Consider the following 15,100-nt stretch of genomic DNA (forward strand, 5'->3'; position numbering starts at 1 on the left):
GCTTCCACCGCGCCGGCCAGCCGTCGTCCCTTGTAAGGCTAACTAGCTCTGACCATAGGAATGGAGCAGGTCGGCCAACCTCTAGTGTTTGGCTGGCTCGATCTGGGTGATGCATGTGCGGGTGCCTGCCCTGCCCTGCCCTGCCGGCTGCCTCCCAGTCCCAGGATACGATCTTGCATGCAGATGCAGGGCTCGCGTGCGGGATATGCTCGATCAGCCGCAGCTGATGATGACCTGCTAATCACGACGCCATGATTACTACGTACTCCTACATACTACAGTACTATATACGTAGTTTTCATAATTATTTGCTATATATATATATATATATATATATATATATATATATATACAAGCCGGCCAGTAGCTTGGAACCCTGATGTACACGTACTTGTACGTATGGATGGTTCGAGAAGAAAGTTAATTAATAACTGCCGCAGTGCATGCATCATGTTCATGCATGTCGATCGTCGTTCGTTCTCATGCGCGATCGAGAGAAATAATAAACTACAGTATATGCGAGTAAATAAAAAAGCCCAGAGCAGTTGTGTGCTTTCGTTTGGCATCGGATCGGAACACACGTAGCGTTAATAATGCCTGCGTGCAACCGACGGCGTGCGTTCACGGTAACACGTCAGTGTCGTCGCGAGTTTTACAGCTGTGAGTACAGTCGTCCGCCGCCGTCGTCGTTCGTGTGGCTCGTGGCCGTGGAGTCCGTGTCCATATATGCGGCCGGCGCTGCGCTGTTGGCTGCTGGGCCGCTGCCGGACTGCCGAATCTATTCGGCCAGCTAATTTTCGGCCGTTACTAATATTAATGTTGGTTTATTATTAAAAAAAATACTATTTTATTGTTAAAAGTAGTGCTGAATAAGACTGTTTAAACTTATCTAGTAAACCTATATGCCATTTAGTATTGTTTTTTACTCATAACAAATCAACAATATTACTTTAGCTTTTTAGGAAAACGAACGAGCGAACCGAACATAGCCGATCACTGCGGTGCATGGCCTCGCGCGCACGGGGGACAAACCTTAAACCTACGTTTGTTAGTACTACTGTAGCAGGTTACTACCTAGCTCCACATGTACGTGATGTTTTTACATGGATACGATGTAAGTACTCACTCCGTCCCACAAATAAATATATTTTTTTAACCGATATAAGATCTTATTTAATTTTTTATACAAATAATAAAATAAATAAATTATTATAAAAATATATTTAACAATAAAATAAGTCTTAAAATAATAAATAATATTTATTAAATTTTTTTAAATAAAAAGAACGGTCAAATATGAATTATAAAAATTAAAGAAATATGATTAGTTATGGCACGAAGCGAGTACTCGATAAGGTAGTGGTCGTTGTCGTCGCTCTCGAACAATCTCGAGTTCGTTCGATCGAGAAATTAAAGTTCTTCTTGCTCGCGCGTAAATAAATACTCGTACATTTATTTATTTATTTATTATCTCCTCGACCGATCACGCTAGCTGTACATGTGACATACAGATAGACAGCAGTCAACAGGTTGATTACTTGAAGAAACAGTGCACCGATTAGCCAGTGACGCGTCATCTGCGTGGTGTAAACGTGGCCACTGTCGCTGCCATGAATCTGAGACTTGTCAATATTCGATGACTTGACTCCACTCTCTCGTGGTGGCCTTTTTGTTTGGACAGACCCGCAGGCCCAGTACTACATTCGATTTCGATCCGATACATGGGCCACAACCCGCGCCCTAGTCAGCCCAGCCCAGACCAGCCCACGGAGAGATCCGCGGTCCAATCCAGTCCACCACCGAGCGGCAGTGTGTTGCGGAAGGAGCCTCGCCTCGTTCGAGTCAGCCAGAGCCAGCCCACTGACCGCACACACCGCTCCCGCAACGCAAGCCCCCCCGCGCGCCCCGGCGGCCATGTCGTCCTCGCAGTCGCCGGAGCCCTGCACGCCGGGGACGCCCTCCCCGGTCCTCAGCGTCCGCATCGTCTCGCTCGACTACTACATGGCGCCGCCACTCCCGGGCTTCGGCTTCTCCCGCAGCCCATTCCACGGTGCGCTCCCCCTTCCCTCACCCTTCCGTCGGGCGACCTGCTGTCTCCCGCTGAATTTTACTCGCTGCCACGCAGGAGACGGCGTGGAGGAGGTGCCGGTCGTCAGGATCTACGGCTCCACCCCCGCGGGCCAGAAGACTTGCCTCCACATCCACCGGGTGCGTAACTGCATACTACCAAGCTTCTTCTCTCCCAACGTCCCGTCTCTGTCTCTGTCTCTGTACTTTTTTTTTTGGCCCCCGAGCCTTTCGGTGCTCGTCTTCCATCGCGGGTCATGTGTGGCGTGGTTCGGGCGTGTGATTCCCCCTGTCTGGATTTGAATTTGAAAATTTGGAGGGAACTTGCTCTGTGTACCGACCGCACCAAACTGGACTGTATAGGATGCTGTTGCTTGGGTCCATCAGTAGCTCGTGGTCATTCCATTTGTTGATTTAGGTTGGTGGTTTGTTCGTTACATGTACTAACTTAAGAGTTCCAGCTCAATGCCCATGTATTCCCTGCTAACCTTTTCACTGAATGGCCCGCCTGGGCTGAAATTCAGGCATAACTTCAGTTTTGTTCTGCCAAGTTCATGTCCACGGAGGCATCGAGTAGTTTCTTTATATTTGACGATTACTGTATGTTGCTATTTTCCTTTTCAATCAGATTTTTCCTGACTGTCAGATGATGATCTGTTCGCACCTCTAGTATTTGGAATCCCTAATGTGTGAAGTATGTATACTTCAGTTGTCCACCTACATATTCCACATGATTTCGTCTTAAGCTATTTCATCAGTCCCTGATTGTTTCAACTAGTTTGTAAATAAATATCTACTCTCTCTTTGATGTTCAGGTGCTGCCATATTTTTATATACCTTGTCCGGAGGAGCTACTCGATAATCTAGAAAAAGGTGATTGATAGCTTGTTACATATGCACCCCTTGTACAGATTGGAGACCGCTTATGCAGTTATGCTTTTTAATGTTTTCATGCCACTTGTTACATATTTCTTGTTTTGTTCTACATGGTGTTTATAAATTTATTAGATAGGGTACCTGGAACTTGCAATTGTGTCCATTTGCATGCAGATTCTTAGTGAGAGTTTCTTATGGCCTAGTCATGAGATTTTAAGTAGTGTTTTTTGATATCTTTTTAATACACATGATTTGAAATAACTTATTTTGACGTCTTAACTTGTGGCATTTTAGGTGTCTCATAGGTAGACTAGATCTTACTATTAACGTGGCCTGGCTGCTGTATGTCTGTACTACATCTACCAATTGTTTATTGGGAAAAGGCAACCATGTCTAGCAATCAAGGAGCTGCACATTTGTCCTATCAACAGCATACATGTTAGTTTTCATGTGCTGGCTCTTGTCAAAGAATGCCATTCTTGACTAGTTTAATTAATACATCCCTTTCATCTATTCTTTAGGTGATTCATATATAACTGGTCTCTTGAGTGCCCTTGAGAAAGCTTTGCAGGTATTCTTGAGCCACTTGTTTTATATGTTGTATACTTTCTCTTTTTGTGTGCATCATTGTTTTATTGCAGGCTCGTGGTCCATCGAAACGGAAGCATGTGCATGGATGTAACCTTGTTAGAGCAAAGAAGTTGTATGGCTACCATTCGTCGGAGGAGCTTTTTATGAAGATCTATCTGTATCCACTATTTACTCATTTTCATAAACCCAACATTGCTCTACAAATGTGTATACTAGTCAACATTACTTGTCACATCTTTTTCTATCACGTATTGTGGGGATTAGAAATTCTGAATATAGCTTGCTCCACCATTACATTACCAAAAATCAACAAAAAATGTGCCAGATTAGAGTTAATGCTTCGGTCATCTGGTCCACCTCTTGAATTGTAATAAGTGCCTTGCTTGTCCAGACCAAAATGGTGTCACATAAATCCTCTATTGCTGATGTAATTTTGGGGATCTCATGGCTGCAGCCTTGAATGGAAAATCTTATTGTGAAAAAGTTCATTATGCAATTGACTTCTTTGATTTAGTCTCTAGATATTACCCCCATGAAGTTTCTCGAGCTGCTTCCCTTGTGTTGGTAAGTTGTAATGTTGGAAAATTCATTTGTCTTTGGAGACCTAAATAAGTCCAAAGTGAATGGATTTGTGTTTCATTTTTCTTATTTATTTTTTAGAAAGCACTTGCTTTTGCTATTTAGTATTCCTTCCATTCCAAATTATAAGACGTTTTGGCTTTTTTAGATGCATAACCTTTTGCTATGTACTTAGGTATACATTATGTCTAAATACATAGTAAAAACAATGTATCTAGAAAAGCCAAATAATTTGGAATGGAGGGAGTATTTGCTTAAGGAGGCATATGTGAACCATCTTTACATATTATTGTTCTTTCCACCTCATCGGATCTTTTCTCATTACTTATGCATTAACAGTTACACCACTTGTCCGCTTTAGGGCTTGTTTGGATGCACATGTATTCATCTCAATTCACATGTGTTGAAGTGGATTGGAGTGAAATTGCACTAAATTCTATTCCATTCCACTCCAACCCATGTGGATTGAAATGAATACACATGCATCCAAACAAGCCCTTAAAGGCAGTACTGCAGTAGTGACTAGTGGAACTTTATCTTTGTGGTGAACAATCTCAAGTCATGGGTCTTCACTATTTGGCCTGAAAGCATGCCCTTAGTTTGTACCTATATTTTGTGTGGTGTGAACCCATGAGTTTGTTAACCTTTCATGGTATGAATCCATCAATTCTGTTCTCCAACAATCTCATACTTGGCTAGCATGGATGCCACTATTTTCCTCTTGTTCAAAACTATTGGTTAACTATTAGTGGGGCATGCTAGTGTTTTTTCTGTGCCCTTCAATGGAAAATCTTATTGTGAAAAAGTTTTGAAATTCTCTTTCATGGTCTGATTTAAAGCTATCTGATTTCAGAGCGGTGCTGTTTCTAATAGAGCATTTCAGCCTTATGAATCTCACATTCCATATCTTCTTCACTTTTTGGTAAGCACAATGCTTTCTTGTCATAGTGCGTGACATGGTGCTACATGTTTGTTTATTTAACGGTTATTTCTGTTGAATTTATGTTTTAGGTTGACTACAACTTATATGGAATGGGACATATACATGTCAAAGACTTCAAGTTTCGTCCTCCGTTGCCAGATGATTTTCATCCTAAGTCATCTCTTCACAGGAAGGTGGATTATTTTATTGCATTAGAGCTCAGCTATACTATACCTCCATCTTGAAAATAAAGAAGTTCTAGTTCTGTCGTCAGTCAAACTATCTAAACTTTGGTCAAGTTTATCAAAGAGTAATATATATTATGAAAAATATTCCATGAAAAAGCTAACAATACTTATTTGGTATAATAAATATTGATCCTTTGTTTATAAAAAGTTTGTCAAACTCTAGATGATTTGACTTGGTACTATGCTAGAACTGCATTCTTTTCTTGACAAGAGGGATTATTTGTTTATGTTGTACTATTCATTTTTATTTTGAGTTCATACTTTATTCTTTGCTCGTACTAAAAATTTTATTTTTTCTTCTGGATTGACAATGATAGGCACAGTCAGATAATTTGGAAATAAAAAGTCCAACAGTTTGGATATCTTCAACAGTGTCACATTCTTCTACCTTGGGTAGTTCTGCCCCTTCGCTTCACTTGGGAGGAACCAATTTGAGCTTCACTATTCGACAGAGTTCTTCAATGCTTGAAGCTGATTCAAGAATAGAAGGTCTGTCTATCACATTCTAGCACTATTGTCTGGTAATATCCTTAAGATGCATTATAAATTTCAGTTTCACCTTCAGGTATCCTAAATGAGAAATATAAGATGTACACTTCTCTTTCTCAAACAACAGAAGATACAAAAATGGTTCAGTCACTTGAAGCAATTTGGGAGGTATGTTTTCTACATTGTTTGTGTACATGTGCAATGAAATGTTAATAACTGTTAAACCTCTATGTTATTATGTTCAGGAACTGGAACGATTAAGACTGTTGGATGAAACAAAATATGCTGATCTGGGTAGACCTTTAAGGGAAGAAGTTCTTAAAGATTTTCTTCATGGTATTAAGTATGAGAGTGCCCTTTCTGTGTTGTTTTCACAAGAAGGGCCACATCACAAAGTTTCTACCATAGAAGAGTCTGAAAGGCTAGAAAGGTGCTTGAAATCATTGACTGATATTATTGGGACTGTTACATTCTCACAGGATGACTACTGTGGTCATATTGATGTTGGTAATTCTGCTGATGTACAAAATGGCAAACCCAATGCAAGTCTTTGCTCAGGGTCATTAGAACAAAACATGCAGATTATATCTCCAGAGAGAAACAGTGAATATCCTGTGTCCTCATCTGTACCCCAAAGAACATTATCTCAGTTATCTGATGAAGGTGAAAAGGTAGTTCTGGCTCCTCAGATATTAGTTACACTGTGCTGGTTTGCTTCAAATCACAGGCAGTTGTTCAGTTGTTCTCTAGTGTAAACAAAGGCAAGCAAAACAAATAGTATATGCAGGGTCAAACCAATTTTTCCTACAAGCTTATGAAAACCACATAAATTGTTTATAAGTTTAAGATTTACAAGTTTTGGTTGCTGTTCCTGGTTCTTGTTGCTCCTGCTCTGGCCAGCCCCAGAAGGGATGCACAAGAAGGAAGGAGAAAGAAAAAACTACCTTTGAAACTCGAAAAAACAAAAAGTTTGGATGCTACATGATAGTATGATACAGCACTTGATTGTCATTTCTGATCCTATTGTTCTATTTGGCCTGAAGTTTTCACTTTATTGAATCACATGTCTCTTTCATAAGCATTTACTCTTGCTCTTTATCAATTGAACTCCTTGCCTCCTTGGAATTGCGCTTTTGTAGCATGTGGATGCTGAAGCTCTTGGGCTTTTAAGCTGGTTGGCCTCTTCACAAGCTGCAGAGGAACCAACAACTGACGATGAATTAATTAATGAAGTCATCCTCAGCCCTTTGTTTGCCAAGAAGTCCATTGAAGTTGCTTTGGAGTCTGCTCACTTGGATTTTGATAGCGCTTCTCAGCAGGAGTGTCAGGATATTCTTGATTCAGTTGACCCTGTCAGGGAAGCAGAAGAACCAAACCTACATACATCTTACCTCGATTCTGTGAAGTCCAGTTCTGCTGCTTCGCTGGGCAAGACTATTCCTCAGGTTGATGGGTCATCAGATGAGAACCCAAAAGTTTCCCAGGAATGTGATAGAAGCAAGGTCACTAGGAAAGCAGTAGTATCTCCATGTTACACATCTACTAAGAATCCTTCAAAATCAGCCAGTAAGCGTGCAGGAACTGAGCATCTCTGGGGTTCTTTGCCTCTTTCCAGAAAAAAGCGGCAACATGGAGATGCTGATGATTCATGCAGTGCAATGCCATCACAGAAGGCCTTAAGTGCATCTAACAAGAGTACAATTGATAAGGACTATCATGATACCATAGGCAGCACTGACAAGGAATCTTCTAGATTTTTAGGCGTGCATGATTCAGTTTGTCATTCTGTGAGGGATTTGATGAGGCGGAGGAGATCTTTTCGGTGTGAGCAGTTGGAGTTTGGTTGTTCTGGAGCTGCAACATGCACCATGGATAATGAGAGTGAAACTGTGAATTCTGGGGGATTGGAATTTCATGATTTCACAAGTGATATCCCAAACTTAGCACTGACACGAATGGCATTTGTTCAGAAGCCTCCATCGAAGAATGATGCATGTTCTGGTTTGGAGAGCCGTTCAGGCTGTGAGCAACGTGGATGTAAGTACCCAACGAATCTGTATGTTATCTCAATGAATGATACTGCATTAGCATATTTTGAATGCACAATTGCACATAGTCCAAAGCATATTTTACCTTGCCATACCGAGAAATCATTCATTATTCAAGATGATTACATTTACAGTTCACCCCATTATTACAAAAAAATGCATGCATGTAAGCATGAAAAGTTTAAAGTGAAGTAGTTATTTGGAGGGTGTATATGGAGGACACACAAATTTTTCCTCGGGATATGAAATATGCCTTGTATTGATGAACAAAATATATGCCTTGTATTCAAATGGAAGGAGTAATGCCTTGGTACCGCTATTTTTATTAGAATATAAATCAACATCCTAAACAAACTTATGAAGTTATGCTTTTATGAAAGTGCTATTCAAGATATGATCTTCAAGTTTCTAAACTAAATACTTTATAAAAGTATTTGTAATCGAAGGTTTAAAAGTTTGACTCAAACCTTTCCAAAACATCAAGTATTTTCAAACCAGAGGGAGCATCTTGTAGCTCAAGGACTGCTATTATTTTTATCCATATAATTTGCAGAGAAAAAATGTATTAGATTGGCATGCAACATCCTCATTGTTTCCTTGCAGGTAAAGTCCTAGGCCTTTAGGTCTGTGGACATCTTGATAACTAATTATTGTTTCCCCTTCGGAGCAGCTTGGACTGTCAGCCAAATCCAATGGGATGCTCGCATTGCATATTAGCACATATGAACTTGTAATTGTGCCCTGTGTTCCTGTTTATCAATCTGTTACATCACCAGAGCCTTGTTCTACCACAGCATAATCTCTCTTTGAATGCATCCCTCATACTATAACGGCGTAAGGCACACCATAAATTTTATATACATTTTGTTCTTTCTTTTTCAGCTGAAAAATTGGGAGTAGCTGATCTCCTTCCATTTTTCAATCAGAATATGGAGGAGAATAAGCAGAATGAATCATTTCAACATATGGAAAGCAATGACTTTACAGGGGATGTATTGGGTGTCCCAACTCATTTCCAAAATGATGGATCAGCCCTATATTTGCTGACACATGCACTTTCACCGCCATCTGCAGGAGCTGTGAGCCATTGGCTAACCCAAGAATCTAGTTCCAGTATTTTCTCGGGTATCCAAGATTTCCTGCATAATTTTGTTGTCATACTATGGTACAAAAAGTTTCTTGTACAAATTAATTTTCATTTGTTTCTGTATATGTTTCAGGTTATACCAACTATGATGAGGGAGTCCCAGCTGATAAGGAAGAGGCACACAGTTCTACTTTATCACGGAATTCTCCTACCAGATTTACTAAGGAGAATTCTGCAAAAAACATTTTTGTGCATGGAGATGTGATGGAATCGGCTCTATCTAACAAAGAAAGCAAACATTTGGATGAATGGCATGATTTCTCCCAGATATCAGCTGGAAATGAGAAGGATAAGCTCACTCCTCTCAGTCAAATTGGATTTCGTGACCCTGCTAGTATCGGTGGTGGACAACAACTGACTATACTTAGCATGGAGGTTCTACTTCATTCTTTTCTCTTCTGTTCCCAATAAATATACTGCCTTTTCTTCATTCATTGATGGATCCCATGGGATAGTTTATTCACTGCAGACCAACCAACAAGAATTCTATTTCTTATCACTCATGAAAGTTTGACTAGTTAATGACTAAAGGACAAACTTATCAGTCATGAAAGTTTGATTTGCTAATTACAAATAGACAAATTGTTAAATAGAAATATTTTAATGCTTGGGATATCGGCAAAAGTAGAATGCACTTGATATCGAGCTTCTTTTTACTTTGAACAGGTTTTAACAGAAAGCAGAGGAGAGCTGCGTCCTGATCCACGGTTTGATGCCATTAATGCTGTATCTTTGGCCATCGAAGATGATGCTGACAATACTGTGGACGTTCATGTGTTTATATGTGACAACAATTCCAAATCACATAGGAGGTCTGAAGCCACTTGGGATTTGATCTTTTTCATTTTGGGGTCATCAGACTAAAGTGCCCTTAGATTTTAGATAGAAATCCACCGAGGCTTCAAAATTTATCTCAGATGACAGCTACTTTCTATATTTTCTTTCTAAATTTAACTTGTCAGCTGTCACGTCTGAAGCCACTTGGGATTTGATCTTTTTCATTTTGGGGTCGTCAGACTAAAGTGCCCTTAGATTTTAGATAGAAATCCACAGACGCTTCAAAGTTTATCTCAGACAGAAGCTACTTTCTATCTTCAATTTTCTTTCTAAATTTAACTTGTCAGACGGCAGGCCTGGTGCAGTGGTGAGACCGTGAGCTGTCTCACTGAGTCACCAGGTTGTGGGTTTGAAGCAGCCTCTCCGCAGATTTTGCGGGGGAAAGACTTGTCTCGGTTTATCCCTTCCCCAAACCCCACTCATGTGGTAGCCTCCGTCCCTGGGGTATCAAAACCCAGTTTACAGACTCTGGCCAGGAGCCAGGAGCTGGAGGCTTCTAGGTAGTTACCAGCCAACCCTGCCAAACAATTGATTCCCTTAGAACATGGACAAGTGAGATTGACAGGATATATTGGCTGACTAGGATGGTGACAATGGCAACTGATGTATGTTGCCTTATATAGCCAAGTTACTAAATGGTCTATTGTAGAATTTCTTGATACGATCAGAAACTGTGTCCGCTTCCTTGTGTCGTCTTGTGATATTTTCTTTTCTTACTTACATGCTTATAGACCCAAATGTCTCAAAAATCTTTCTTGTATATGCAGAAATCTGGATGGTATTGCCGGCTATAATGTAGACGTCTTCCCTGAAGAAAAGGACCTTCTGAACAATTTTATCAGTGCAGTATGTTCAATTGATCCAGATATCCTAGTCGGATGGGAGATTCAGTTAGGATCTTTAGGATTTCTTGCTGAAAGAGCTGCTTATCTGGGTATAGGCTTACTGAAAAGAATTTCAAGAACACCACCGCATGAGTTGAATCATCCACCTAAGATTCCAGTTGATAACTCTAGTCAGGTGCTTTCTGAAACATCTTCTGCTGATGATATTATTGATGATGTCAGTGAGAATGATTGGAGCCATACTCATGCGAGTGGTATACATGTTGGTGGAAGAATTGTGCTTAATTTATGGCGTCTCATGCGTGCAGAAGTTAAGCTTAATAATTACTCCCTTGAAGCTGTAGCTGATGAAGTACTGAGGCGAAAGATACCACTGATACCAAGCAGAATATTGAACCGATGGTTTGCAACAGGTCCTGGACGAGGAAGACACCGATGCATAGAATACATTAGCAATAGAACTAGAATCAACCTTGAAATAATGAATCAACTGGACCTGGTAAATTGAATTTCCTCCGTGGTATTCTTGCTTTTTTTTCTCCTTCTGAATACCTCAACTTTTAGATTGTCCTAATGTTGACCTGGCATGCAGGTGAATCGAACATCTGAACTTGCTCGTGTATTTGGTATTGATTTCTTTTCTGTTCTTTCTCGAGGGTCTCAGTATCGTGTTGAATCTATGCTCCTGAGATTGGCTCATACACAGAACTACCTTGCAATTTCCCCTGGAAATCAACAGGTGCATTTTCTTGCCACCTATCAATTTTGGTTTTTCAGTATTTGCTTTAGATATACTGTAGTTGCTGATTACCCAATTCTGAACCTCCAATATCATTATGAGTTTATGACAAAATCTTGTTCATTTTAATAAATTCTGCTGATGTTGCATTATGTTAGCAAGAAATGGTATCATTGATTTCTTTAGAACTACAGGCTGGTCATTCACCACACCACATAAAACTCGAAACGTTTTTTCTGCTAAACTGTTAAGCAGTAACAGCATCTTGATGTGCTTCAGTGCTGCTTTGCAGGTTGCTTCTCAGCCAGCCATGGAGTGCTTGCCGCTTGTAATGGAACCAGAGTCGGCCTTCTACCCTGATCCAGTTGTTGTATTGGACTTTCAGTCCCTCTATCCTTCGATGATAATAGCATATAACCTATGTTATTCTACATGCTTGGGTAAAGTTTTCCCATCAAAGTCAAATGTACTTGGTGTCAGTTCATATTCAGCAGATCCACATACACTTGTAGATCTCAAAAATCAGCTGCTGCTTACTCCAAATGGGGTCCTGTATGTTCAACCTAAGGTGATTTTCTAAATTTTCTGAGCAATATCTGATGTTCTTCACATTGCTAGAAAAATTGTGATATACCAACCGACTGAGCTATATCCCGTAGAAGGTTGTTCCCATATTACATTTTACCTAATTACCTCTGTGGTTGGTAGATTGACTTGTGTGATTGCCGTTGATTACCATGCAGATGAAGTACTTGCTAAGTTGCTATATTCTTGAGAATATTGGTTACCATTGCATGTTTAATTCCTGGCACATTCACTATATTGCTGCACATTATGTTCCCCTAGTAAGTACTGACCTTTCCAGAACAATGTCAATGGTATTCTGCAGATAAGAAAAGGTGTACTTCCTCGCCTTCTAGAGGAGATATTGTCAACAAGAATTATGGTGAAACAAGCAATGAAAAAGTTGAGCCCATCACAGCAAGTTCTTCACAGGGTATTCACCTTTAAACCAAGTTTTGAACATCATGTGAAATCCTGAATCTCTTGTGGATAATGTGATTGTACTGTCGTACCATAGTCATTTCATCAGTGCTGGTCCTCTTGTTTTCCCTTCTGCAACATTTGTTTTTCAGTTTTTTTTTAAAAAAAACTGTTCTTACCAATTGGTGGATATGTTATAAATAATTAATTTGTTTGCAGATATTCAATGCACGGCAGCTTGCTTTGAAGCTCATAGCTAATGTAACATATGGCTACACAGCTGCTGGATTCAGTGGTCGGATGCCTTGTGCAGAGCTTGCAGACAGCATTGTTCAATGTGGCCGTAGAACACTTGAAACAGCAATATCATTTGTCAACCAGCATCCTTTGTGGAAAGCTAGGGTCGTGTATGGTGATACTGACAGGTATTATTGTGTTTCTTGTTTTCTCTTTGCAGTATAATGTAGTCATACTATACTTATATACATCTGTTTCTGTTGTAGTATGTTTGTTCTCCTAAAAGGGCGTTCTAGGGAAGAAGCATTCAGAATAGGAAAGGAGATCGCCTCATCAATAACTGCAATGAATCCTGATCCAGTCACGTTGAAGTTTGAGAAAGTGTATCAGCCATGCTTTCTTCTTACAAAGAAGAGATATGTTGGCTATAGCTACGAGAGTCCTGAACAGAATGAGCCAATCTTTGATGCGAAGGGGATAGAAACAGTTCGTAGAGATACATGTCCAGCAGTTGCAAAGATTTTGGAACGGTCTATCAGAACAATGTTTGAAGAACAGGATTTGACGAAAGTAAGGGGTATTACTTAGTCTCCTCTTGTAAGGACCATTTTCCTTGTTTTTATTATTGTTTTTTGTTGAGTGTATAGTTTTGACATTCTTCTACCATTGCAGGTCAGGACATATTTGGAGCGTCAGTGGACACGCATATTATCAGGAAAAGTCTCTATTCAAGATTTCATTTTTGCGAAGGAGGTCCGTTTAGGTACTTACAGTGCAAGGGCTTCCACTCTGCCCCCTGCAGCAATTGTTGCAACAAAAGCTATGTTGTCTGACCCAAGGGCAGAGCCTCGGTATGCAGAGAGAGTGCCATATGTTGTAATCCATGGGGAACCAGGGGCTCGTCTTGCTGACATGGTTATTGATCCTTATGGGCTGCTAGAAAATGGCTCCCCTTATAGATTAAATGAACAATATTACATAACCAAGCAGATTATCCCTGCACTACAGCGTGTTTTTGGACTTCTTGGTGCTGACCTGAATAAGTGGTTTAATGAGATGCCTCGCCCCATACGACCAACTCTTGCGAAACGCCAGTCTGCTGCTGGTCATGGTTCATTTTCTCGTGATGGCAGTTTCATCCGATTAGGATTGAATAATAAAGCCTTAGGCAAAGCAGGCAGAATAGATACATACTACATGTCAAGCCACTGTTCAATTTGTGGTGATATAATTCAAGGAACAGAGACCTTCTGCAACAATTGCTTGAAAAACGAAGCTGTTGTTGCCACAATAGTTGCTGGCAGAACTTCAAAGTTGGAGCGAGAAATCCAGCATCTCGCTGCTGTAAGTCATTTTGCTTGGATCACGTTAAGCATATTTCATATTTGTGTATTTTACACTCATATTTACAGATTTTACTCCACTCGACACAAAAGCTGGAGAATCTTGAGGCTAAACCAAAGTGCCTAGCTTCCGTTGATTTGTGTTTACATAGTTTTGCCTGGTTTTGCCTGAATTATGCTAAGCAAATTAGTGTCATCTGATGAAATATTGGAGTATCATTTACATTCAATTACAGCAGCACATGCTAGTCTATAAATGGATTGCTAACTGTTGTTTGCAACAAGAATTAGTGTCAAAATATCTGTGAACCTGACTTCTAGTGTTTCCTTTAGGGTGCTTGACTTGTGGTTGAGCAACTGTTGCAGTATTTCACGTTTCAACCTTTTGTGCATAAACACAGATAGTCTTGGTCTTAGTTGTTAAGATGAGCTGACTGTAAAGCTTTGAACTTTGTCCAGATATGTGGCCATTGTGGCGGTGCAGACTGGATTATTGAAAGTGGCATCAAGTGTGTTTCCTTGGCATGCCCAGTCTTCTATGAACGGAGGAAAGTTCAGAGGGAGCTGGGAGTCGTCTCAGAATCTGCAGAAGCTGGGTATTATCCTTTCTGCTGCGCTGAACTGTTTTGAGAACATTTTTGAGGCTGCGTTTCTCTGTCCAACCGTGTAAATCATGAAATCTGTAACCTGTACATCACACATGTGTATAGCTGTTGTATGTACATTGTAGAACATGTACTGAATACTGAGGAAATAGCACATACCATGTATAATGTGTAGAACATGTATTGACTACTTAGGAAATAGAATATACCATCTATGATGTACCACCGTGTCACTCGCTGTTCAGTTAAGTGGATAGATGGGGACAAACTGACAAGGCAACACTTGAAGCAATTACTGTGTTTGTAAAACGTAATTAACGACACCAGAGGTAAATGCCACTTGTATACGATTTGGATCTATTCATTTTTCTCCAGTAAGCTACAAGTGGTCGTTCAAATTTCCGCGAGTTCGGAGCTCACACATACCCAAGTATTTGTGATGTCACCTAGCTTGGAACATGACTTTGAGAGGTGAAAAGAAGCGAGCCATGTCTCCAAACGGTGTACTTTGAGACGCTAGAAAAGAAGTTTCTTAGGAAAGCT

At 40.2% G+C, this 15,100-nt stretch overlaps 1 protein-coding gene across 5 annotated transcripts; it reads left to right on the forward strand.

The window, feature by feature from the left end:
- Nucleotides 1,848-14,917, forward strand: LOC8074417 (DNA polymerase zeta catalytic subunit). Of its 5 annotated transcripts, none has more exons than XM_021454206.1 (23): nucleotides 1,848-2,050; nucleotides 2,126-2,208; nucleotides 2,883-2,940; nucleotides 3,465-3,514; nucleotides 3,585-3,691; nucleotides 4,056-4,098; nucleotides 4,967-5,035; nucleotides 5,125-5,229; nucleotides 5,601-5,772; nucleotides 5,849-5,940; nucleotides 6,018-6,443; nucleotides 6,912-7,809; nucleotides 8,703-8,945; nucleotides 9,041-9,342; nucleotides 9,634-9,779; nucleotides 10,572-11,148; nucleotides 11,242-11,388; nucleotides 11,681-11,956; nucleotides 12,278-12,385; nucleotides 12,592-12,797; nucleotides 12,876-13,179; nucleotides 13,282-13,953; nucleotides 14,412-14,917. In XM_021454206.1, exons 1-23 carry the CDS (start codon nucleotides 1,915-1,917, stop codon nucleotides 14,580-14,582), a joined length of 5,391 nt encoding a protein of 1,796 aa, XP_021309881.1. In that variant the 5' UTR covers nucleotides 1,848-1,914; the 3' UTR covers nucleotides 14,583-14,917. The 5 variants fall into 5 exon arrangements, with proteins under 5 accessions (XP_021309881.1, XP_021309880.1, XP_021309885.1 ...); XM_021454207.1 differs by lacking the exon at nucleotides 1,848-2,050 and adding an exon at nucleotides 3,238-3,381 and having other exon boundaries at nucleotides 2,128-2,208; XM_021454205.1 differs by having other exon boundaries at nucleotides 1,848-2,208.

This window comes from Sorghum bicolor, chromosome 2 (genome assembly GCF_000003195.3).
Source record: "Sorghum bicolor cultivar BTx623 chromosome 2, Sorghum_bicolor_NCBIv3, whole genome shotgun sequence".
Lineage (NCBI taxonomy): Eukaryota > Viridiplantae > Streptophyta > Magnoliopsida > Poales > Poaceae > Sorghum > Sorghum bicolor.